The 25147-nt window shown below is 54.0% G+C and overlaps 1 protein-coding gene across 1 annotated transcript in view; it reads right to left on the reverse strand.

Moving 5' to 3' along the window:
• Positions 1–10061: 10061 nt before the first annotated feature.
• CATSPERG (cation channel sperm associated auxiliary subunit gamma) overlaps positions 10062–25147 on the reverse strand; it is a 44299-nt gene continuing 29213 nt past the window's right edge. The window contains exons 22-30 of the mRNA XM_084612092.1: positions 19221–19277; positions 15811–15967; positions 15020–15083; positions 14477–14575; positions 13701–13802; positions 12763–12855; positions 11693–11792; positions 10865–10991; positions 10062–10272 (exon numbers count right to left, since the gene is read on the reverse strand). Of these exons, the coding sequence (XP_084468218.1) occupies positions 10199–10272; positions 10865–10991; positions 11693–11792; positions 12763–12855; positions 13701–13802; positions 14477–14575; positions 15020–15083; positions 15811–15967; positions 19221–19277 (873 nt within the window). The 3' untranslated portion in view covers positions 10062–10198. The remainder of the gene's footprint in view (positions 10273–10864; positions 10992–11692; positions 11793–12762; positions 12856–13700; positions 13803–14476; positions 14576–15019; positions 15084–15810; positions 15968–19220; positions 19278–25147) is intronic.

Raw genomic sequence — 25147 nt, forward strand, 5'->3', positions numbered from 1 at the left:
GTAGTCTCTGTCCAGCCCTGCTGGCGTTCTGCAAGGCAGGAGTTAGAGGGACGGGCCCGTCTCTCCCCCTTCTGAGGACAAAAGCCTGAAACAGATGGACCAGGCATGGTCTCCAAGACCCCCGCTCTTCCTGGGGAGAGGCGCAGCTTAGCTCGGGCCGAGGGGCTGGGCCAGCGCCTCTGGTTCAGTCAGCGGCTAATGAAGCTACATTAATCATCCGATTATACACCTGTCAGCATCAACACAATGCCAGGGAAAGCCGTGAATGGGGGAGGGGGCATCGGCGCCCACAGGGCTGGGGGCAGAACGAATCGGAGGGGCACAAAGGCAGACACAAAAGAGCTGACCCCGAGAAAGGGAGCTGGGGGGTAGGGGGAGGTGTTTGTGTGTGGGGATGGGACAGCTGAAATCCGAGGAGGAAGGGAAGTGGGACAAAGCAGCTCTCACCCCACGGCTGGCTTTTAAACACGGGGGCGCCGGCCCAGCTGCCCCCCCGTCAGCTCGGCCATTTCGGGAGCGGGTGGATGAGGGCCGGGGGCTGAAATCAGAGGTCAGGGTGGGAGTGCTAACCACTATGCTTCACTTCCCTCCTGCAGCAGGGTACAGAAAACCCAGGAGTCCCGGCTCCCAGCCCCCCACACTAACCACTACACCCCACTCCTCTCCCAGAGCCAGGGATAGAACCCAGGAGTCCTGATGCTCACAGTCAGTGCTTGGTGCGATTTTGGAGCCCAACAGTGTTGAATTTCACCCCAGAATGGCTCACGGGTGGTGGGAGGAAAAGAGCCTTAAAACAAACTCAGGGGCTACAATCCTCAATATTGCTGGAAGGTCGGGAGTGTTCTCTCTCCAGGTCTACACGCCCCTACCCAAGTGGAGAGATCACAGGGGGGGGGGGGTGACAGTGAACGGCGGAGCTGTTTCCAGTGCATTTCTCAGCCCCTGAACCCAATGAGGAAACCCACCAAGCCCCGACGTGGGGGGAGAAGAGAAAAGGCAAGGGACCAAAATCAGGGCCCCCCCCATTGTGCGGGGCGCTGCACGGACCCTGGCCGAGATTAGGGCCCCGTCAGGCCAGGCGCTGCCCAGACCCCGACCGAGATCAGGGCCTAGTTGTACCAGGCGCTGCCCAGACCCCAACTGAGATCAGGGCCCCGTTGGGCCAGGTGCTGCAGAGACCCCGACTGAGATTAGGGCCCCGTTGGGCCAGGTGCTGCACGGACACAGAGAGAGAGAGCCCCTACCCCAAAGAGCTTCCAATGTAAACAAAGGTGGAAGGGGAAACCAAGGCACAGAGAAGAGACGTGCCCAGCCCAAGTTCCCCCAATAGGCCAGTGGCAGTGCTGGGAACAGAACCCACGAGTCCTGACTCCCAGGCCCTTGGTCTAGCCGCTAGGTAACGCTCTCTCCCAGAGCTACGGGCCAACTCACAGCTTGCCCTATACCTCGCAGCGAGGCAGTTTCTTGCAGTCTGCTGCCAGCCTGCCGATGGCTCCCTGCGGGTGGGGGGTGGGAGTTAACAAGACCAGTCGAGACGGGCAGCGTCTTAGTTGGGCTCCCCCCAAATCGCCAGTCACCCTGAAGAGCCTTGGTGGAGATGGAGCAGAGAAACCCAGCGTGGGACCTGACGGGTGTCGCCCCAGGGTCTCTGTAAGGATCTTCAAATCGTCAGATAGCAGGAGGGGTTTGCCAGCCCAGGGAGTCACCCAGCTCTTCCCTACTCCGGGAGGGGATCCCAGCTGACAGCGGGGAGCTGCGTCCACTCTGCCCTGAACAGATCCTGACGGAAGCGCTGAAAGCGGAGCAGCATCCATGTTTTGGGACACAGGTCAGATCTCCTGCTAAAGCTCCCTAGGGAGAGCAGTCCCAAAGGCTTGGTGCCCTGGGAAGGAAGGGGAATGGTTATGCTCTTATGACAGGCACCACCAGGGGGCGCGGTTCCACACAGCCTTCTCAGGCGCAGTCCCTCAATGTGCGAGCAAGTGCTCAGTTTCTGGGAGACATGCTACACACTCATTTTTGTTATGCAAGTCTCTGGGTAGAGGAGGGAGCAGGGGAGTTTGCTTTGAACTGTGATGTGAGTCACAGATGCTTAGATTTTAAGTCCAGAAGGAGGTGCAGAATTCCTGTTTCAGCAACAGCAGATCTTGGTCTGAAAATTGCCAGTGGTAAGTTGCTCCAATGGTTAGTTACCCTCCTTATTAAAAAGGTATCGTTTTATTCCCACGAGCTGAAAATCACAGCACAGTTCTAAGAACTTAGTTCCCCGACTGCATCAGGTACTGCAGTCTGAGTGCTCATGCCCTAAGCTTAAAGCGAGGAGGGAAGAGAGGAAGCCAGAGTTAATTATCTCACAGCAATGCCTTTCAGAGTCTGGAGTAACACTGTGGTTAGAAGACACCGGGCCATGTTCCGCCTCTTCTCTCTGAAAGATCTTTGAAGAATTATACCTGTGGTTTCCTTGGCTTTTATTTCTCTGCCTCCAATCCCTCCAGTCTGCACTGAACACCATCGTGAATTGTGCTTCTACCAGACGCAACCAGAACCTCTCCTGCCTGTGTGTCATAGCGCCTCTACTGCTCCCCAGATTCTGGAGATTCACCTTTACCTCTTGTGGCTCCCATTTCGAGAGTGACAAGCAATTCTGAGTGCCTCCGCTTTTTGGGGGGGAAGGCCAACTTGAAATGCCTTCAAGTGGCCTGAGGTTCAGAAAATGCCCAGCACCCACCCTCGGAAAGCCAGGCCCCTTTAAAGCCACTCAAATGGGGCTCCCCAAAAAATCACCAGCCACCTCGGGCCGCAGCTCTGTTATGAGCGTTTGTAGGGCAGTAGACAGGCCAGCTGAGATCAGGGCCCCACCTTGCCCCACTGCGGCACAGACCCAGAGAGACAGCCCTCGCCAGACAGCGTTTGCAAAGGGATTTCCTGGGCGTCTCAGAATCTCAGGCTTTCGGGGGGCCATTCCAGGGGTTGAGATCACCCCCGACACCCAAGTATGGAACCCCGCTTGCCTGCGGCTCAGCCCAGCCCCCTTTAAGCACCCGGGTTTGAGCAGCTTTCTAATCTGGTCCCCAGAGACGCTGTGCCCCAAGCAGCACCGTGCATTCCCTCCCACCCCCGCAGCTTGGAGCATTACAGAGTAATCTGCTTAATGAGACTTTAATCAGCGGCTCTGGTACAATCATTTCCAACAGACTTTGCAGACTCAGATTAGCAGGGTGGGGCTGGCGAAGGATTCCAATAAGAGGCAAACAAATCAATGCAGGGATCTTTCTGCATAAACCACAAAGGCTGCTCTCAACCCACAGAAGTACAATTCTAATCTGACCTAATCTCTCTAAATGAGGCTTTCATTAGAGAGGCAGCATTGCCTACTGGATACAGGACTGGTCTAGGACTCAGGAGATTTGGGGTTCTATTCCTCTCTCTGGCCTGCTTGGGTGCCCTTGAGCAAACCCCTTTCCGTGCTTGAGTTTTCCCATCTGTCAAATGGGGATAGGCCTTTCTTAACGTGCTTTGAGATCTATGGATGTTAAATACAGTTAGTAGGGCAGATCAAAAAGACACAGCGGAAAGGGAAATTAGCAGCGGGCGGGTGTTGACAAAATTGATCTCTGGTTTTCCCCCCAAAAGAGAGTTGGGAATTCTGTCCAAATTTGGATTTTTTTAAAAATTTTGCCAAAACCCAAAAATTTGAATTGAAATGTTGTCAAATTCAGGATTTTTTTTTAAATTCCCCAAATTCGGGAGCGGGAGGGAGAATTAAACTCTGTCCAAATTTGGATTTTTTTTATTTTTGTTTCGTTTCACCAAAGTTCAGAAAAAAATTCAAAATTGGGACTGTTTCTCAAAATTCAGCCGATTTCATCCCGTTCTAACAGTTGGGAAATGGGGACAAGGGGGGAATTTTGCACAAATGTGTCTGAAAATGTTCCCCTTTTCTTTTAAGTTTCAACCAGCTGTAGTCACTGTCCAAGTGAAATTTGATTCACTGCCCTCTGCTGGCTGGAATGAAAGGTCCTCTGCCATGTGTCATATGCCCTATACCGCTATCTTCGTAGGATCCTCCGTTCGCACAAAGCCTGCACTTCCGGAGCAGGATGATCTGGGTTCTATCTCCTGTGGTTGCCATGACATGCACCATAGCAACAGTCAAGTCAAGGTGATTTTCTGCTACCTACCTGGTTACCGCATCCACACATGATATCCCTACCTTCTGACTGGGCCATGTAAAACTTCACCATTTCAGCCATCGCACAGAACCAGGAAGATGCTGAGATTTGTCATCATCATGAGAGCACGTACAGGTGCCAGCCAGAATCAGGGCCCAACTGTGGTGGGTGACACACAGACTGCAATTGAGATCAGGGCTGCCCAGACCCCAACTGAGATGGGGGCCTCCCACTGTGCCAGGTGCTGCACATGCACAGAGGGAGAAACAGTCCCTTTCCCAAGGAGCTCACAATCTAAAAGGGTGGGAGGCGAAACTGAGGCACAGAGCGGGGAAAAGGCGTTACCCGACGTCACCCAGTAGAGCTAGGAACTGGACCCAGGTGTCCTGACCCGCCCCATGCCAGTGATCTACTCACTTGCCCAGACTGCTTGGCCTGGCTGTTTGTCAAGGTTTCCCATAACGATGGTAGGGGCACGGGATAGATAAGACATCAGGTGGTGCTTGGTGGAGGGACCCCCGTCTCTCACCCTGCTGCGCAGGGTCTGGTACAAGAGCGCTGAGGACACACAGCTCTCTCCTGGGGTCACCTCCTCTGGGATTCCTGTTCCCAAACCCTGTCACAGCTAGGGACAGGGGCATGGTACTTATCTGTGGTTTGGTGCCGCCCTCTACTGGGACAACGTGAGCATTACTTTGCCCCCCAAAGATCCAGGTGAGGACGAGGGATGCAGGGGCGCAGGCGGAAAATGGCTTTTGGTCCTGGACGAGGTGCTTGGACGTGGGCAGAGAAGAGCCATCGAGCGGAGCGGAGCCGGGCCTGGCTCGGCCAATGGGGTGCGCTGGGAGCCCTGAAGGGAAGATTTGGGTTTAAACCAAGTGAGGGGGCTAGGCATTCCGCAGTCCTCAGCACTGATTTCCCCCTTCACCTTTGCACCCGTTCCCCTGGAGATGCCAATCCCCCATGCAAAACACCTCTGCCAATGCAACCAGATGCCATGTGGACACAAAAGCCTTGATCCTAACAGGTGGTTAACTGAAACCTCTGGGAGTTAGGTGGCTAAATCCCTTTGAGGATCTAGGCCTAAGTGCCAAGCGAGGGGCCCTCTGCCAAGAATACTTTGCAGGTGGCGCTGGGCCAATGGGCCGAGCCTCTCGCATGGACGTGACTAAATGTTTTGGTTTAGCTTACGTTGATCATAGGAATGGCTTCCTGCTAATGCCAAGCACGCTGCTCTTAAACCAAATAAGGGGGCTCCCTGAACGGACGCTCATGGTTTAGGTAAACAAAGACATGGATGGTTTTGTCTGAACTAGGAAAAATTCTTCCTATCTGGGCAGAGAAATAATCTCTACCCATATAACTACACCCACCCCGAGCTCCTCGAGAGCACTTTCCACCAGCACGGCCCCCTTTTTACAGATATGGAAGGGATCCCCTGAGGCCTACAGCTCTGCCCACTAGGAGATACTGCTTCAATAAATCACACGAGAGGCTGTGCAGGGATGAACGTGCTTGGTCAAGTAACCACACCCCTGCCAACGTTACACCAACATGAAGCCTAAGACGGTGCATCTGAAAAACCTCCTCATCTTCTTGCATTTCTCGACTTCCCTCGCTCACTCTGAAACGGGACTGAACTCTGCCGATAGACAGGGGAAAGACGGTATGAAGCGGAGGTGCTGAGGGCTCCCAAACTTGCATTTTCCCTTCGCGCTCACCTCCCGGCTCCTTCCCGCTACAAGTTAAGAAAGAATTTATTAGATTTTTGCTCCTCCCCATGAAGTTCTTTCTAGAAAGCTATTTTTAGCCGCAATTAACCTTTCGCCTCCCATTTCTAGGTTAGCTGGGCAATTGCTAGAGGCCGGAGCCAATTTGTTTAATTAAAGAGAATTAAGGAAAGAAGTGTCCCCAATTAAAGCAGGAAAAATCATCTGTTTTTAAGGCAGTTTTTTTTGCCACGGGTGTCACATGGAATTAGCAAAGAATGAAGGATGCTGGGTTGAAAGAAAGGGGGCTTGTAACCCTGATGAAAACAGAAGAATCTGGGCTAATTGGAGATTGGTGGGGTGGGTTTTTGCCTTCTAATAGAGGCTTTGTGTCAGACTTCCCAGTAAAAGGCTATAGGAGAAACATCTCATCTGGTTTTCCAGCACTCTGATCCCTAAAATAATCCACATAATGCGTACATAGTTGTTTTTCAGCCCAAAAATTCTACACCCAGATCGCGTCACCTGATGCTGAGACGTGGCTGACTTTGGAGTCTCGTACAACAGCTATTTATACAAGGTCCCTCGCCCGGCACTGAGGTGCAGTCACCTCTGCAGTGGGATGTGGCAGCTGGTTATACAGGGATCCTTCACCCAGCACTAAATTGCAGCTGTCTCTGGGGTAGAACTTGGCAGCTGTTTACACAGGGATCAAATGCAGCCACCTCTGGGGTACCTCCTCATTTGAGAGCCTGCCAGCGTTGAGTAAGGTCTTGTCCACACTGAATTACAACAGTAAAATACCACTATCATTATATCCGTATAACTCAGCAGCAGCGTTTCTGAGGCAATGCATCGAGACAGACTGGACGGAGGAGAAGGACTTGTAGAACCAACCCCACTTAGATGGGACTAACCTAGAAGAAGAAGAGATAGGGTATCAGTAAAGCAACAGAAACTAAACTGGGAAAGGGCCCGCAGCCTGGAATAAGAGTTAGACCGGTCTATAACTATAGTGGTATAATTATGCCGGTAAGGTTCCTCATGCAGACAAACCCTGAGTCGTCAATTACAGTGGGGCACGAGCCATAAAGCCAGCCTGTAAACTCCCCTACATTTCAGGGGGGTTGGGATCCAGTGTTTTTGCCCAATAGTGGACTTGAAGGGGGGGGACTTTGAAGATGGGAAACAGGGACAGAGCAGGGATGCCACCAGCCAGAAATCACCCTGTGAGTCTGGTGCCAAAGCGAGGAATAAAACTCAGGAGTCCTGACTCCCAGTCCCCCCATTCTCCCCACTAGAGCCCACTCCCCTTTCAGAGCTGGGCAGAGAATCCAGAAGTCCCAGCTTCCTTAGTGTAACAAGCCGGAAATGCCTTACCTGGCTAAACCAGGCCAATTCTTCAACATCCTTCAAAGGAGCCCACAGGAGTCCACAAAAGGACACAGTTCCGTCCCGCTTTCCCTGGCTGGGCTAATTACCCCTAACGAGGGACATTAGCGCTAATCACCTATTTATAGCACATGTTGGAGCATTTATGGTGGCAATTGGGCCCAGATGGCTCATGACTTCAGCAGCCAGGGGATCAGGCCCATGATGCAAAGCGGTACTGTCCCCCGGCCTACAGGCACCCCCTTCTCTGTTGTAACTTGTCCTGTAGTGGAGATGTGAAACATTCAAAGCATCCAGCCCAGTATCCGGCCCTGGGAGCAACCAGGTTCCGACTGTACTTGCAACACAGAGGCAGGTTCTCCGTTCTCCGGCACCCAGTCCAGCCATTCACCCCAGTAAAATGTTACCCAGGGAGCATTCTCCACTAGTTTCCAGACCCACTTGACCCTGGCCTCAGTGGCTATGCAAGATGTAGGGTGACAGAGAGCCAGCAAGGTAAATCGTGTCTAGCCCTGGGATTTGCCCTAGTTCAAAGAGAACCCAGGTGTCCTACTTCCCAGCTGCCCTGCTCTAACTACTACCCAGCCCTCTAACCCCTAAGCAACACTTAACCCTTCCCTCCTGGCCTCATTCCAGCTTGGCTAATTCCGTTTCTGCCTCCCTGAATTCCCTCCTGGCAGTTTCCACTGGAGACGCAACCCTTCCCCATTTGCTGTCCCGTGGGGTTTGCGGCGTGGCTGTTTTAAACAGCTGCCGTGTCCTGCCCCAGAGGCAGCTGCATCATCGTGACTGTTTCAGTGGTGGGTCCTGACTGTGACGCACTTTGGGAGGGGAGGCCCTGGAGGGGTGGTTCAGAGCTTATAGTCCGTCTGCAGGGCTCTGTTTGTCCTCTTGCCTTTGTTTCCTCCAGTGGGAATTCAGACCTTGCTGGCTTCTTAGTCTCTACAGCTGAAAAGCCAGCATGGAAATAGAAGATACCGGCCACCGGGCTGAAAGCAGCTACCTTTTATCTCTCAACGAGGAGGATAAATGGCAGGTCCTGATCAAAAGGAGGCTGGGACTGACAAAGAGCCGGCTGAATGGAGAGCTGCGTCTCTGGGGTCAGGGCTGGAACGCACCGGCAACGCTAGGCTGCTGCTGTGGGGAGATAATCCTGGCAGCATGGAGAGGAGGCTGCGATGTGCATTTATCAGCAGGACTTTGCAACGAGAGCTGCCTCTTATCCTTGCTGTGAAAGCACCGTGGCAGAGATACAGCCAGCTGTTTCCTCCCCAGCGAAGGGCAGGGTGGCCGAGCAGGTCGCGGGCTCACCTGGGACTCAGGAAAGTGGGTGTCTCTTCCTGGCTTGGCCTGCTGGATGACCTCAAGCAGGTTGCAGCCACTTTCTGTGCCTCAGTTTCCCCATCTGTAAAATGGGTGTAATGATCTGGCTCTACTGAGGAAAAGTGGTATGTGCGAGGTAGGTGTTAATAAACCCCAGGTGGGCTGAATTTACACTTCTTGAAGCCAAGGAGATGGTGGGGGGCGAGAGTGGTTTTAAGCCACCTTTCTGCTCCCCCAAAGCTGGCCCTGTACCAGCCCAGGGTGTAACTTACAGCAGCCTCAGGGCTGCTCTTAGTTATGCCAGCTGTGGATCGCATCCCAGATGGGGCCCCATCCCAGCATGCTCATCCCGGAAGGGGGAAGGGTAGCATAGAGCCAGCTTGTTGCCTCCCTACCCTAGGACTCTCCCTGTGTCAGGGCAGGATCCTGGGCAGCACAAAGCCTCTCACGCCCGAGGAGTGAGCTCAGTGAGTTGGTGGCAGGACATGGGATGGACCCAGGAGTCCTGGCTCTCAGTATCCTACCGAGAAAGAAACCTGCCCATAGCTAGAAAGGTCTGGGTGGAAAAATATCGGCTTGGCTGGTGAATCTACACACCCAGCATTGCTCCTCGGGCACCCAGCCACATCCACGGCAGGTGTAAATATCAGAAGAAGGTCCAATGAGCCACACTGCTTTACACCAGCTGGGGATCTCGCCCACTGACCCCAACAGAGAGATGCTGAGTTACATCAGCTGGGGATCCGACCCTTCGACCATAAGGGAGCATGGCGATCAGAACCCAGGGCAAAGCATTGCCCCCAGAGTGGTCGGCACCAGTTATGGGGGAAGCAAGAGATTCAACTTCCCACTCGGGATCACATCCTAGACAACGAGAGAGTTTATTGAACAACCAAAATAAGACAAGAGTCCCGTGGAGCCCGGCGCAGGCACCAGCTAAGCAAACGCTCCTGCATTCAGACACAGAAACCACTTGCCTCCCCTCGCCTTGCTGCTAAAGGGTGGGAAATACAAAAGGAACCGGAAGGAGGCGGGAAGATTTTCATTCGTTCAACAAAGCGAGAGATTTCGACATGGGAATTCCTGTATCCAAAGGTCCCGCTAGCTCCCGATCCTGCTCAGACCTGCCACTCGCTGCCTGGAGCTCAGATACCATCCCGGATAAGGCCGGGGGCAGTGAAATGGATGGTCAAATGGAGCTCTTGTTCCAGTTGAACTGGGGAAGGCCCGCTGCTGATGGAATACCGGCCACCATTCTCCACTGGCCTGAGCCTAGCTGAGGCGTTTAGACCAACACCCCGTGGGTTCAGGTCTTTACAGTTCTGATTGACTATCATTTGCTCAAGGGCTGCTGTGGAAAGCCCCGATTCCCTCTGCTTTAGCCAGGAAAAGCCGCCCAGCAATGCCAGCTCAGTGACAATGGTCCTGGCCAGACACAGAGAGCAGGGGAGGAAGGAGTAGGGTCTCTCAGGCTGCTGAGACCACGGAGAGGAAAGGCATGTTTGGATACAGGCACGGACTCGCAATGGGGATGATAGGACACTGGGAGGCCAGTTCTTCCATGCTGCTCCGGGATGGGTGGCCATTGCTGCTGATGTTGGTCTAAAAGGAGGGCATGTGTTGGGAGCCCTCCTGGCTTTGGTTGGAGGAAGAGGTGGAGAAGGCGACGCTGGACTCTGGAAGAACAGAGCAAGGCAGAGTTGGAACAGCTGGTGGGCAGGGAGGGGAAGGGAGTGACACCTGTGAAATCCAGCAGGGCTGTCACACTCCAGCATACCAGGGGCCCAGCGTAGGCATCCATCTACACTGCAAAGCTAACCCAGGCTCTTCCCCAGGGGTTAGCCAGAACCACTCCCATCCACACAGAAAAACCTCGGACCTGCACTTGGAGATGGGTTAGAACCCGGACTAGGTGGGTTAGAACCCGGACTAGCTGGCCCAGCTGGGGGTGGGTTAGAACCTGGACTAGCTGGCCCACCTGGGGGTGGGTTAGAACCCGGACTAGCTGGCCCACCTGGGGGTGGGTTAGACCACGGACTAGCTGGCCTACCTGGGGGTGGGTTAGAACACGGACTAGCTGGCCCAGCTGGGGGTGGGTTAGAACCAGGCTGTGAGCTGGCTGGGGGGTGGGTTAGAATCAGGCTGTGAGCTGGCTGGGGGTGTTGTAAAGCCCATGGGATGTCCCCATTAACAGTCTAACAATGGCTGGGGGGCGGCTGGATCGGCTGAGTTCTCCTAAGATGCCAACTGCAGGGGGCAATAGCTCACCTGTCTGAACAACAATGGCCTCTTCAACCCTTTGGATCAGTCGGGTGAAGCCGGCCCAAATCATGGGCCCCAGGACTTGGTGGAGGATATACAAGACGACAATGCTGGTGAGAATGGCCATGGAAATCTGGCGGGGAAAAGCAGGGGGGAGACGTACCGTTACCCCGTCTGTGGCTATGGAGAACTACGGCTCCTTTGAGAAAAAGGCAGGGCCGGTCTCTGAACTGCTGCCATGGGACACCTGGGGAAACTTGTCCGGCTGGCACCTGGACAGCTCTGGGTGTACAGAATGGGGAGGAGGTGGAGTGTGGCTTGGGCTAGCAGGTAGGCCTGGGTTCTACCCCAGCTCTGGGAGGAGAGTAGTGGCTAGTGGCTATAGCAGCAGGGCGCATGGGCAGGGGTGCTGGGAGTCAGGACTCCTGAGTTCTATCCCAGCTCTGAGAAAGGAGTGGGGCCTAGTGGGTAGAGTGGGGGCGCTGGGCGTCAGGACTCCTGAGTTCTGTTCCCAGTGTGGCCCGGCAATGAGGTTTCTCCCACCTTGTGCTTCGGTCGTCATACCAGGCAGCCCCTCTGCAGTGACTAGTGCGTACAGGCTGTCACAGCCCCAAGCCATCGCCAGCCAAAGCTATGGGCCACCTCCTCAGTTGTGCCCTTTTGCGTTCCCTGACACTAAGGCCAGTGGGGTCCCCCAGGCTGGAAAGCCCCAGCCATGCCCCACCTGCTGGCTGGCCTCCCTACACCAGTCCCCGGAGAAGGCGTGACAATCTTGCTGGCTGGAGTGAGCAAGATCAGGGTCCCAGGCCCCCTTCTGTGTCCCCACCCCTGTACCTTCATGAAGGTGATTGCCCGGGAGGGGCTGAGCTGCAAGCCATGAATGTGGATCACAAACTCCAGGTCATAGTCACAGTAGGTGCTGTTGTCCACGGCCCTGCAGGGACGGACCTGAGGGCTCAGGGCATAGGAAGCCCCGTCGCCAGGGCAGCTGTCGTTCAAGCCGTGCACCCGTCTCGGGTGAGCGCCACCACCCCCGGGACAAGCAGCCTGGCATCCCAAGGCCGGCCTCCACCCGCTGCGTCCCATTCCGTGCGGGGCGGTGTGGGTAGGCATCCCAGAGTCCCTTGGGCCGCCTCCGCAGCAGTGGCTTGCAAATGGGTTTGCAGGAGATCTTAAGAAGCCAGGGATGGCCAGGACATGGAAAGAGAGACTCCTGGCGGGGGCTCAGAGTCAGGCTCTGGATACAGCACTGCGGGAGATCGGAAGGGGGACATTTAACACTAGACTAGGGGGCCTGACTCTTGGTTACTCCATTCCTGGACTTGGGGCATGAGGCAAAGGTGGCTTTAAGCCCTGTTGTGCTCTCTGTATTACGGGGCTGTGCAGGGGCCTGCCCTCCAGTGTAAGTTAGAGCAGCCTCGAGGTTGCTCTAGTTTATCCTCCACGTTCCAAGACCCCGAGGAGCGGAGAACAGCTGCAGCTGAGGGTGATGTGGCCATGCCCACCCCTGACACACCTGCTGGGAAGGACTGGGGGAAAAGCCAGCTGAGGAAGCCCTTTGCGCAAAGGTGATCTCCAGGGGCCACTTTCACCCACTCCAAGGCCCCGTATCGTTGCCAGAGCAGCCCACGACGTCCCCTAGAAAGTGTGATTTGGAGCAGCCCTGAGGCTGCTCCGACTTGTTCCAGATGAGGTGCTGGTCCAGGAGATGGAGCCTGGGATGGACAGTGTGGCCTAGTGGATCAAGCTCTGGACTAGGACTCAGGAGAGCTGGGTGACCTTGGGCAAGTCGCTATGGGATCTGCAGAAGAGCCAGGGACTATTGTCGACAGATGCCAGGGTCGGCAACCCAGCATACACCGGTGCCGAATGCCCTTGGCTTTAAAGGGCCACGTGAGGCTCACCTGTTAGACACCTCCACCAAAAAGAAGTAATCCGGAGATGTCAGCTCTAAGGGAACCACATCGTAACAGGGGGAATTCTGCTCGCAGACCCACCTACAGGAGGGGAAAGACGCCGTGAGCATGGGCTCCGGATAGCCCTCCTGCCAGGAAGCCTTCAGTGTTGGTGATTACAACTCTTATCCCCTATGAATCCAGCACCTCCCCAAGCACAGTGCGGGGCATTTCAGCTGTTTGAGGCAGGGACTCTCTCTACGGTTACAGGTTTGCACAGCGCCCAGGGCAACGGAGCGCCAGCCTCCAGGCGCCCCTTCGGCCCAAGCAGGTAACCAACGTTTGGGGCTTTGCAGGGCTTTTTCGGTTAGGATAAGCTATCAGTGATACGAATCAGATCTATGTCTGGTTTATTGGCAACGGACCCCCACAAAGTCCTGACTCAAACAGCAGCAGGCAGTTTCTTGTTCTGAAATTCCCAAGTCTGCCCCTTCAGGGGCTCTGTGCCCAAGAAACCCTGTCTCTCTGCTCCCTCCCAGGGTCACACTCACAGCTGCTTCCCCAGGCTCTCTCCTCCAACACAGAGGCTTCTGTCCTAGCCCTGGGCTGGAAACCAGGCAAACCTGTCTTCCCACACAGCTGAGCTCTGCCTTGGGCACTCCTTCCTTCTTTGTAGCTATCTCTACTGCACAAAGGGGCTTCATTGCTCCCGTCACTGAGCCCATGGGAGAGTGCTTTGCACAGATGCTGGCTTTAATGCGGTCTGTGATCATCTTTGGATCAAAGCTCTACCCAATGGCACCTTTCAGATGAATAATGATAATGTACAGGGAATAAACCGCACTGGGAGTGACTGAAAAGAGAACAAGCAAGTCAAGTTCAGTCCCCGGTGGAGAATGGCAGGGAAGGGGCTGGAAAGCTGCGTACCCACTCTGATATTTCCTTACTTGATCCCACCGTCGGTTTCGGAGAAGATATCGAAGCCTTCGGGATCAGTAAGGGGAGGTTTCGTGCGATTAGCCCTCATCCAGATCAGACTCTGCGGCGTGCTGGGGAGAGAAAGTGTCCGGAGTCACAGATCCATCTATTTTAAGGCCATTTCAACCTTTTTAAAGAAACCTTTTTTGGGCCTAAGTTTATAAAAGAATTCTCCACAAAAAGTCATTTCCACTCGAAAAAATCTGGAACATGACTGATGTGAAACTCTTTTCCCCAGTCAGAAGATTTGCTGAAACCTGGCTAGATGGAAGGGGAAAACTCCAGCTGTGAGAGGGGGGATCCTGGCTAATACACATACCCTTATCAGCCTTGCCCCGCTAGGAGGCCCTGGGGTACACAGCCATATTCTCATAAGCCTGCATCTGCTGCAGTTCAATCCCCCACCCAAGGAGGCAGTAGAGGGCAACCCAGCCAGGCCAGCCAAGGCAGCCCCAGCTCCTGGAAAGGTAGGAGAAGCAAAGTATGAGAAGTAACATCTGCAAGGGGCAGCAGGATCCCACCTCGGTCAGGATCTGTGCAGAGCCTGGCAACAAGTTCCACAGGTTGACTGTGCGTCAGGTGAAGAAAACCCTCCTTCAGTTTGTTACAAACCTGCTGCCTGGCCATTCCATTGGGTGACCCCTGGTTCGTGCGTTCTGTGAAGGGGTAAAGAACACTTCCCTAGTCCCTTTCCCCACACCAGCCATGATGTTAGAGACCTCCGTCGAGGGTAGCTGTGTCCTACCTGCCGTTTTTTGTGTTATAGTCGAGGATTTCGCTCGGGCTGTAGACACGGATCCTGTTCTCCGAGTACGGCCCTCCTCCGATGATCCTCAGAATGTAGCTACCATCGGAACAAAGAACACGCTGCTGTGAAGACCAGCCCAATGGGCTCGGCAGTTAGAAACCCCCTCACTCAGGGGGCAAGTCCTCCTAGCCACATGGCCCAAATAGCTGGGTGGAAACCCTCCTCACCCCGCTCACCCCAGGCCTTCACGGCTGTTGCTACAACCCCAAAGGGCGAGACCAGTAGCTTTAGTGTAACTCCTACTGGTTCTTTGTCGCCCGCTAGTGACTCAGCATCTTTTACTAGCCCAACTTCTGCTGGTGAGAGAGACGTGCTTTGGAGTTTACCCGGAGCTTTTGAAGGGGCCTGAAGCAGAGTTCTGTGCAAGCCTGAAAGCTCGTCTCTTCCACTAGCAATAAAAGATACGACTTCACCCACCCGGTCTCCCAGCGCTGGGTGAGTTTTGCTAAAGCCAAGGGGGTGGCTTTGCCCAACCCTCACCTGCCCTTGAAAGGTCCCGAGTCCCCTGTCACCATGTCTTGGATCAAGAAGAAGGGGTAAAATACTGTGGGAAAAAGAAGAACATCAAAGCTCACAATTTTAACTGTGCACTTTGCCCCAAAGAGACCATGACACCCCCAGGGGTCGCCGCCTGGGGTCAGAGACCAGTATCAAATGGGCAAGACCATCCTGCCCGGCCCATAGTGCTAAGTGGAAGGGGATCCCAGCAACATCCTGGCTGGGGGGAGGTGAGGGGGGGGGGTGAGTTCTCGCTAGATCACAGCTCGATGGGAATGGAAGGGGGGAATCCAGCTAGGTGGGAAGAGGGGGGAATCCCAGATGGATCCTGGCCAGTAAGGGGAAGAGAACCATTGGGTTAAGGGGAAGCTGCAGTGGCCTTGCTCCGTGGACGGCTCTGAGAACACAGAGATCAGCAGCCCACATGCGAGTCCAGCTCCACAACTCTAAGGCACCGGAACAGCCAAACTGAGGCTGATTTCTGGGCAGCTCGGGACATCCAGAGTCGGGGCCTGGGATCACAACCAAGAACCGAAGCTCAGATCAGAATCGAGCCAGGATCTAGCCAGGATCCCCTCCCACCACCCCACCCCTGAATCTCCCAGACTCCAGCAGTGAAAGCCAGCAGCTGGTGCAGATGCAGAAGGGTCCAGCTAGGGTCCACGCCAGACAAGCTAAGTGGGGTTTTACAAGCAGGGTCCCGTTTGATCTGTCTCTGGACCTCAGCCAGGATCTGGTCCCCTGTGGGGACACCTTCATCTGCCTCTCCTTACCATTGTTAAAGGAGAAGCATGGCAATTCTGGGTTCTTGTGGGTGCAGTCAAAGTACCGCTTGTTCTGTTTGGTGGTGTACGTCAGGGTTCGGGTGATGTCAAAGGCCAGCCGCTTGCCCGGGGGGCAGCCAATTAAGATTGGCACCATGGCATAGCCCTGCAGGTGAGGGGAGGGGATGAGAAAAAGACACCCCTGTTCACTCTGCAGCTTGTAAGGTGCCCGGGTACCCCAGGGATGGTCATGGGGGTCTAATGCATGCAGCCAAATGCTGGAATTCCAGTCTGCGGAATGCAACACAACTAATGCTCATGTCGGCTTATTAAGGTACCCCGCCCAAAACTGACCCATTCCCAGTGGCTACTGCCTGCTCCAATGGGGCAGAGTTAAGGGGGCCCTGAGGGGCATGAATCGTCACTTTTTGTATCCTGCTTTCCAGAGGCAAAAATTTAGCCACTCCACATTTGGGAAGAGCGTGAGACAGCACTGGGCAACCCTAACTCTGTGTTAACTAAATTCTGGGGCAGATTAGATAAATAGATAGATTAGATAGACAGATGGGATGTATGAGGATAGACAGATTGGTAGACAGACAGATTAGACAGACAGATGGGATGTATGAGGATAGACAGATCGATAGATGGATTAGATAGAGCAGGTGTATGGGGTTAGACAGATAGATTAGATCAGGGGTTGGCAACCTATGGCACGCGTGCCAAAGACGACACATGAGATGATTTTTAATGGCACACTGCTGCCTGCCGGGTCCCAACCGCCAGCCCTGCTCAGCCCGCTGTCGAACCCAGGCCGGCAGTGGGCTGAGCAGGGCCGGGGCGCGACCCTGGCAGACAGCAGCATGCCATTACAAATCCTACCCACCCCGGCCCACTCTTTTCCACGCCCTCCCAACCACCCACCCCCTTAAGCCCGGGGGCAGGGTGAAGAAGCTTGGTCCTGCCGGCTGCTGCTGCAGGACAGGCAAGTTCCCCCTCCCCCGCCTCTTCCCCCAGTGTGCTGGGGTCCTGCCCCTCCTCCTCTCCCTCCCTGCTGCAGATTAGCTGGTGGCCCTTGCAAGGGAGGGGGAGAAGCGGAGCCAGAGCTCACTCGCTGCTACAGGGAGGAGGCAGAGACGAGGTGGGGATGGGGTCTTGGGGAAGGGGGTTGGAATCAGGGCATATCCCCTCCAGCCCCCTGCCATAAGCCACTCTAGGCAGGGGGCTGGGAGCACCGCCAGGACCCTAGCCCTCACACCCAGCCCTCTGCCCTGACTCCTACACCCCCCCCACACACACCCCAGCCTCCTGCCCTGCACCCCCACACACCTCAGCCCTCTGCCCTGACCCCTGTACCCCCCATGACCCCAGCCCTGACTCCAGCACCCCCCCACATACCCAGCCCCCCACGACCCCTGCCCTGACTCCAGCACTCCCCCACATACCCAGCCCCCCACACCCCCTGCCCTGACTTCTGCACCCCCCACACATACCCAGCCCTCTGCCCTGACCCCTGCACCCCCACACATACCCAGCCCCCCATCCCATGCCCTGACTCTTGCACCCCCCTCACATGCCCCCAGCCCTCTGCCCTGACTCCTGCACCCCCCACATTCCCAACCCCATCCTGAACACCAAATAGGAGCTCATGCACCCCTCACACCAAATGGGAGCTGCCCAGGTAAGCACTCCACACCCAAACCTCCTGCCCCAACCCTGAGCCCTCTCCCTCATTCTAGCTCCTGGCCAGACCCTACACCCCATCCCCCAGCCTGCTCCTTCGCCCCCAGCCCTGTGCTCAGTGCAGAGAGAGAGGAAGAGAATGGGCTAGGACCAGGGAGAAGGTAGGTACCCACTCTATGTGGGCAGGGCCGGGATCCCAGACCGGCAGCAGGCTGAGCGGGGCCGGCAGCCTGGAGCCTGGCTGGCAGGAGCTGGCGGATGGAACCCCAGGCCGGCAGCGGGCTGAGTGGCAGTGGGCTGAGCTGCTCAGCCCACTGCCAGTCTGGGGTCCCGGCCGCGGATCCCACTTAGCCTGCTGCCAGTCTGGGGTTCTGACTGCCGGCCCCTTGCCAGCTGGGGTCCCGGCCACAGGCCCCGCTCAGCCTGCTGCCGGCCTAGGTGAACAGAACCCCAGACTGGCAGCGGGCTGAGTGGCAGTGGGCTGAGCTGCTCAGCCCACTGCCAGTCTGGGGTCCCGGCCGCGGATCCCACTTAGCCTGCTGCCAGTCTGGGGTTCTGACTGCCGGCCCCTTGCCAGCTGGGGTCCCGGCCACAGGCCCCGCTCAGCCTGCTGCCGGCCTAGGTGAACAGAACCCCAGGCCGGCAGCAGGCTGAGCGGGCCGGTGGCTTAAGATCAGAATTTTAATTTAATTTTAAATGAAGCTTCTTAAACATTTTGAAGACCTTGTCTACTTTACATACAACAGTAATTTAGTTATATAATATACAAATTTATAGAGCAAGACCTTCTAAAAACATTCAAATGTATGACTGGCACGCAAAACCTTAAATGAAAGGGAATAAATGAAGACTCAGCACACCGCTTCTGAAAGGTTGCCGACCCCTGGGTTAGATAGATAGATAGATAGATAAGATAGAAGGGATGTGTAGTGGGGTGGCTACCCTGCTCCTAAAATAGAAGGGGTTAAAAGCAGCCCTGGAGAGGGCTGTGGCTGGCTGACTGGGGAAGCAGCCGCAGCTGGGCCACGCCCCAATCAGGCCCCAACTGGCCTGTATCAAAAGGCTGGGAGCCAGGGGCCCAAGGAGTCTCTCTCCAGGCTGGGAGAGAGCAGGGCCTACCTGCCTGACAGGGTACTGAGGGTGGTACCATGCTGGGGAAGGAGCATGCTGTGTGGGGGTGCTCCACGCTGCCAACTCCCCAGGTTGTAGGCCCTGTTCCAAGGCTCATAGAGGTACTGGGAGGCAGAGGAAGGCAGCAGGTCCGAACCCCCTTGCCCATGATGAGTGGCCTTTACACCGCAGACTGTCCCAGGGAGCGGGGGTTGGTGATGACTGGCAGTAGCCCAGACTGAGGCAAGGTGGGGTTGGGGGTTCCCCAGGAAGGGGAAACCCAGAGACAGAGTGTGGGGGTACTGCCAGGGGGCACAACCCCAGAGAAAGGGGCACTGGGGTCTGTGAGGAACATGGGGGCTGGAGCTGTGGCGGATCACCGGCCTGCAGAGGGCACTCCATGCTGGAAAAGAGTTAATTCCCAATGAGCAGCAGGAGGTGCCGTAGGGGTGAGTCTGCTCCTTTACAGAATGTCTGGTGAGAGATAGACAGATAGATAGATGATACAGGGTGTGTGGGGATAGAATAGATAGATTAGATGATATTATTGCTCCATTATTGCAAACAAAATGTTAATATAGTCTCATTAATTTGCCTTTCCCCACGGGTTCAGACCCAGTAGTTACCTGGAGTTTTGGGCCGGACACTGTGTACTGGTAACAGTTTGTTGCTGCATTCATAACCTGGAATGTTTAAATCAAAAATGAATTTCTGTTAGGACCAAACAAATGAAAAGTCCATCGTCAAGGCTCACTGGGCCATCCGGTCCTGTATCCCGCCCCCTTGTACCACAGGATCAGCTTATTGGCCCATGGAGTCTGGGATCCTGCCTCCTGCTGTGTTTGATCACATCACCAGCCCATCTCGCCTGATATCCCAGTTGCTGCCCTGGCAGATCAGACCACAGAGCCAGCCCACTCCCAGCAATGTCCAATAATGCTTGAGACTCCGGAGGAAAGTCTAGGTAACATGACACATCTCCTTGCCCCAGGATGTCACTGAGGAGAAGAACTAAGCCAGACTGGCCGTTCATATGCATAACAAGGTCACTCAGAGCTATCATCGCTAATGCTAACAGAGATCAGAAAGAAGGGCTATTAAAATTTTTAATCCTATCGCCAGCAACAAGGGGTCAGCATGAGACCTAATGCGGGGGACAGATTATCCTGTGCCTGCTACTGCTGGCTTCTTACACCTTCCTCTGCTGCTGGCCGCTGCCAGAGACAGGATGTCATGAAGCAGGACCCTTCTGTAACAGTGTTATGACCGATGTGCCTGGCAAGGACTGACCTGACTAGGTATTGCTTCCCAGTGGGTGTAAAGGGGTTCCAAAGCGGCTGTTAGATCAGAGCTGGAGACACGGAGATGTTTGTGACACATGACTGTCTGGGGTGGGACCAGGGGGTCGTTAAAGGACTGGCTGAACACCACCAGATCAATAGAGAAGAACCCCAGTGACTGAATACCTAGCAACCAGGACATCAGGCAGGTCGAACATGTGAATTCAGCAGGGATCTGGAGGAGGACAGTGGCCCAGGGGAGGACAGGAGGCTGGAATAAGAGAGGCGGGTGAGGGGCTCCCCCAGGGACTGACAGACAAAGGAACAGACTGAGAGGATGGTGAGTTGTGGCTTGGCCGGAATGGACTATATGGAATCATAGAAGATTAGGGTTGGAAGAGACCTCAGGAGGTATCTAGTCCCTCCTGCTCAAAGCAGGACCAACACCAGCTAAATCATCCCAGCCAGGGCTTTGTCAAGCCAGGCCATAAAAAATTCTGCGACTACGTAGACTGTCGGTCCTTCATCAGTTGAGACTGAGCCAATCACAACACGTCTTCCAATCTTCTCTCACCCTTGCCATCCTTCGCCACGCTTGTCCATATCTCCTTGTTAGGAAATCATCCCACCTCTTTGCAGGCCGACTGCGGGGCTGTTTCTGTTCTCGCGGATACCACTTGGCTATAGCTGTGGTCCATCTGTTGTTCCTGAATCAGGCCACATGTCCCACCCACTGCATTTTGCTGAGCCTGCTTTCAACAACAACATCTCACGCTCCAGACTGCTGCCTAACTATTTCGTTGGGGATGTGATCACGGGGCGAAATGCCCAAAAATGTTCGTTCCATTGCCTTCTGTGTGACAGACAGTTGATGTTCTTCAATCTTTGTCAGCGACCATGTTTCGCTGCCATATAACATTGCTGGAAGCACGGTCAAGTTAAAAAGATTCACATGAGTTGTTTTACTGATCTTTCCTTGGAGGATGTCCTTGATGTCACTAAATGTGCATCATCCAGCTTTTTTTCTGCACGACAGTTTGCCTTTCTGATCGTGGCGCATGTTGACTTCTTGGCCCAAATAAACATATTTATCAACCTCTTGGATCCGCTCTCCTCCAAGAGTGATTTGGGTTCTTGGCAGATCATCTGATCTCATGTATTTCGCTTTCGACCGGTTCATTTTTAATCCGACTTGAGTACTTTTCGTGTTCAGTTCTTTAAGCATTCTCTCAAGCTGGGCTGTATTTTCGGCTATCAGCACTATATCATCTGTGAACCTAAGATGGTTTAGCCGCTCGCCATTGATATTAATCCCGCCTTTCAAGTCTGCTCGTCGAAAAACCAATTCAAGACAGGCTGTGAATAATTTTGGTGAAACTGTATCTCCTTATTTCACACCTTTCTCGATGGGGATTCGGAGGGGAGTATCGAACAGCGATATGTCCATGCTGCAGCCAGAGTTCACTTCCTTTATTAATGTGATATATTTTGCACTGATGCCCTGTTCTGAAAGAGCTTCAAGGATGGCGTTAGTCTTTACGCTGTCGAACACCTTCTCATAGTCCACGAAGGCAATGCACAAAGGGAACTTGTATTCCCTTGAATGCTCTAGTAGTTGGGTTAGAGTGAAAATGTGGTCTATCGTGCTGTAATTCCTTCGAAAGCCGGCCTACTCTCTAGGTTGCTGTTTATCCAGGTTTTGCGACAGTCGATTTGTTACTATTTTAGTAAACAACTTATAGATAAGCAAAAGCAGGCAGATTGGGCGATAGTTCTTTAGATTTTCTCGATCGCCTTTCTTATGCAGCAAGATGGTATTGGACTCTTTCCAACTGAATGGTATCTTCTGGATTTCCAGGTAGTGGTTGAACCTTTGGGCGAGAGTTTTCCGAAGTTCCTGACCTCCCGCCTTAAGCATTTCTGTAGTCAGACTGCCCTTGCCTGGAGCCTTCCCCTCTTTCATTTGGTGGACTGCGTGACAGACTTCGCTGATGAGAACCGGGAGTATGTGTTCATCGGTTTGTTGAAGTGATGGCATTGGAACATCTATACGGGATGCAAACAGCTCGGTATAGAAATCCCTGCAGATTGCCTCCATCTCTGTTCGATCAGTTACTGATTCTCTGTCCCTGTTCTTCAAAGCCGATAATGATGACCTGTACAATGCTAGTTCCCGTTTGCATTTTTTGAGACTCTTACGATCTTCAGCAGCCTTTAGGAGCTTTTTGGTTCGAAATTTCTTGAAGTCTTCCTTCAACCTCATTCGTATGAGCTTGCAGAGAAGGGAGTACTCAAGCCTGTCGCTACCATATCTTTTCATTTTCCTCCTCTTCCCAATCAAGTCTTTGTATTCTCCGAGATTCTTCCGCTAGCTCTTCTTGGTCTTTCACGCTCAGCTGATTTCACACACTGTTTCAGTCTCTTACTGAAGTTCTCATAATCGTCGTCGCAGTTGTCCAGAAGGCTCCTAGAAATGTTTTTCTTCAGGATTGCCTCGTCAAAAGCTACCGGTTGGTGCCTTCTGTTTGCCATACATAGCGCGTTTTTCTCCACCTTCGCAGTGAACGTGGGTCTGGCTCTCAGGAGGCGATGATTGCTACCGATATTGAATGATGGCACTACTGAAATATCCTGCACAATGTGTCATCTATAAAAACCTCTAAGGAAGGAGATTCCACTACCTCCCTAAGTAACCCATTCCAGTGCTTCACCACCCTCCTAGTGAAACAGTGTTTCCTAATATCCAACCCAGACCTCCCTCACTGCAACTTGAGACCATTGCTCCTTGTTCTGTCGTCTGCTACCACTGAGAACAGCCAAGCTCCATCCTCTTTGGAACCCCCCTTCAGGTAGTTGAAGGCTGCTATCAAATCCCCCCTCACTCTTCTCTTCTGCAGACTAAATAACCCCAGTTCCCTCAGCCTCTCCGCATAAGTCATGTGCCCCAGCCCCCTAACCATTTTCCTTGCCCTCCGCTGGACTCTCTCCAATTTGTCCACATCCTTTCTGTAGTGGGAAGCCCAAAACTGGACGCAATACTCCAGGTGTGGCCTCACCAGTGCCGAACAGAGGGGAATAATCACTTCCCTCGATCTGCTGGCAATGCTCCTACTAATGCAGCCCACTATGCCATTAGCCTTCTTGGCTATAAGGGCACACTTCTGACTCATATCCAGCTTCTCATCCACTGTAATCCCCAGGTCCTTTGCTGCAGAACTGCTGCTTAGCCAGCTGGCCCCCAGCCTGTAGTGGTGCATCTGAAACTTTGCTTCTCTGGAACCTAAGGACTTAACGGTGCTGGGTTCCAGGTGGCTAATGAACCCGGCTCTGCTTGGAACGGGCCGCCTGGCATCACTGTGAGCACCTGCTGAGGTGCACAGGTCCCTGCAGAGCACACGAGTCTCTGACCAGGAGTCTCTCAGTTGGACTTGCCGGCAGACCTCCCGGGGTGAGGCAGGAACCCAGACGCTGTGTGGCCTACGCTGAAGGCAGAATGGGAACCTTTGGGTGTCTGGCCCACTGATGGGAGTCCTCTAAGGGACTGTTTAAAAGCTGGGGCACAGCACAGAGCCTGTGAAGCCATGATGTAGGCCTAGCTGGATCCTAGAAGGCAGCATGGCCTAGTGGAAAGAGCACTGGGCTGGCACCAGGAACTCCGGAACCTTGGGAGAAGTTTGTAAATGAACAGGATTGCACCATCGTCAATTTCTCCTTCTGCTGGAAACAAGCCACAAGCCCCCAGATTTTGGCTAACGGCTCAGGGCAGAAGGGGCACCAATGTCATGTCTCCATGTCTAAGTATCGAGGGCTAGGTTCTTATGTCACTTACACCAGTATCATCCATGGAAGTCAGTGGATTTACTCTGGATCAACAGCACTGGGAGAGCATTAACGAAGCCCTGTGGCAGTGGGGGTTCTGAGGGCAGCGTAAATCCGGAGCAATTCCAGTGACATCCGGCTCAATCTGGTGGCAGATCAATCAGACCCCTTCGTGTGGAGAGCCAGCGAGCCAGTGTAAACCTATGTTATATAGCCGGATCTCACACAGATGATCTAAGGGTGAATTGCTCCTATACCAGGGCTGTCTCTCTGTTTCCCCTTGAATCCCATTGTCTGTATCATAAGAATGGCCATACTGGGTCAGACCAAAGGTCCATCAAGCCCAGTATCCTGTCCTCTGACAGTGGCCAATGGCAGGTGCCCCAGAGGAAATGAACATATAGGTTATCATCAAGTGACCCATGCCCTGTCACCCAATCCCAGCTTCTGGCAAGCAGAGGCTAGGGACACTATTCCTGCCAATCCAGGCTAATAGCCATTGATGGACCTATATTCCATGAATCTATCTAGCTCCCTTTTGAACCCCGTTATAGTACTGGCCTTCACAACACCCTCTGGCAAGGAGTTCCACAGGTTGACAATGTGTTGCATGTGTGAGGCTGGTGTGAGGCTATCTTGTGGACTTCCTCCGATGCTGGATCAAACTAGAACCCTCAGGGAGGAACTTGTCTCAGTGTGAGACCTGGGTTCTATCTGATCTCCAGATGAGGTGGTGAGGCAATCTCTGTCACTCGGCCTAATTTAACAAGCTAGTTAGGGAGGGACTTTGAATGGCCTCCTCTTATAGATTTGTCAGAAGCTTCTCTTTCCAGGCACAGGGAGTTGTCAGCATGTTTGCTTTGAATCAGAGGGCCAGATCCTTGGGCTGGGCCATGCGGCATGCAGAGCAGGGTGTGAGGAACAGGCAGGGAAGTCCTCTCCTCTGTCCTTCTGCTCTCCCCAATTCTACCACCAGCTGGCGCTCTGAGGCAGCTCTAGATTACGCTGGCTGCCCTCTGGTGCCCACAGCTCTCGCTCTCAGGCCTGACAGCTGAGAACTCCCCTTCTGGGGGGCTCTCAGCGGCCGATATACAGCATCTGGCCCGATGTATCTTGCACTAACATACAGCACTGTCTTTATCTGGAGCTACTGGGCCAGGCCCCCAGCTGGTGTAAATCGATGCAGCTCCATTGCATACCCCCTAACCGAAACAGTTTTGAGAACATCAATCCAGCTCGGAAATAATCCCATCTGCAGTGATCCACTGCTGTCTGGCCTGTGATCTGATGTGTCTCTCCCAGCCCCCCACTCCCGCACAACAAGAAAAAACTCTCCTAGATGCCTTGTTAACCCCTTTGGCAGATTTTCCCAGCACGGCATCCGTTACCACCCAGGGACATGCCTAATGAAACTAGTTGTGCTGAGGAGCTAATAACATGGTGGCTCTGTCCTT

Source organism: Lepidochelys olivacea, assembly GCF_965140295.1.
Source record: "Lepidochelys olivacea isolate rLepOli2 genome assembly, chromosome: 23".
NCBI lineage: Eukaryota > Metazoa > Chordata > Testudines > Cheloniidae > Lepidochelys > Lepidochelys olivacea.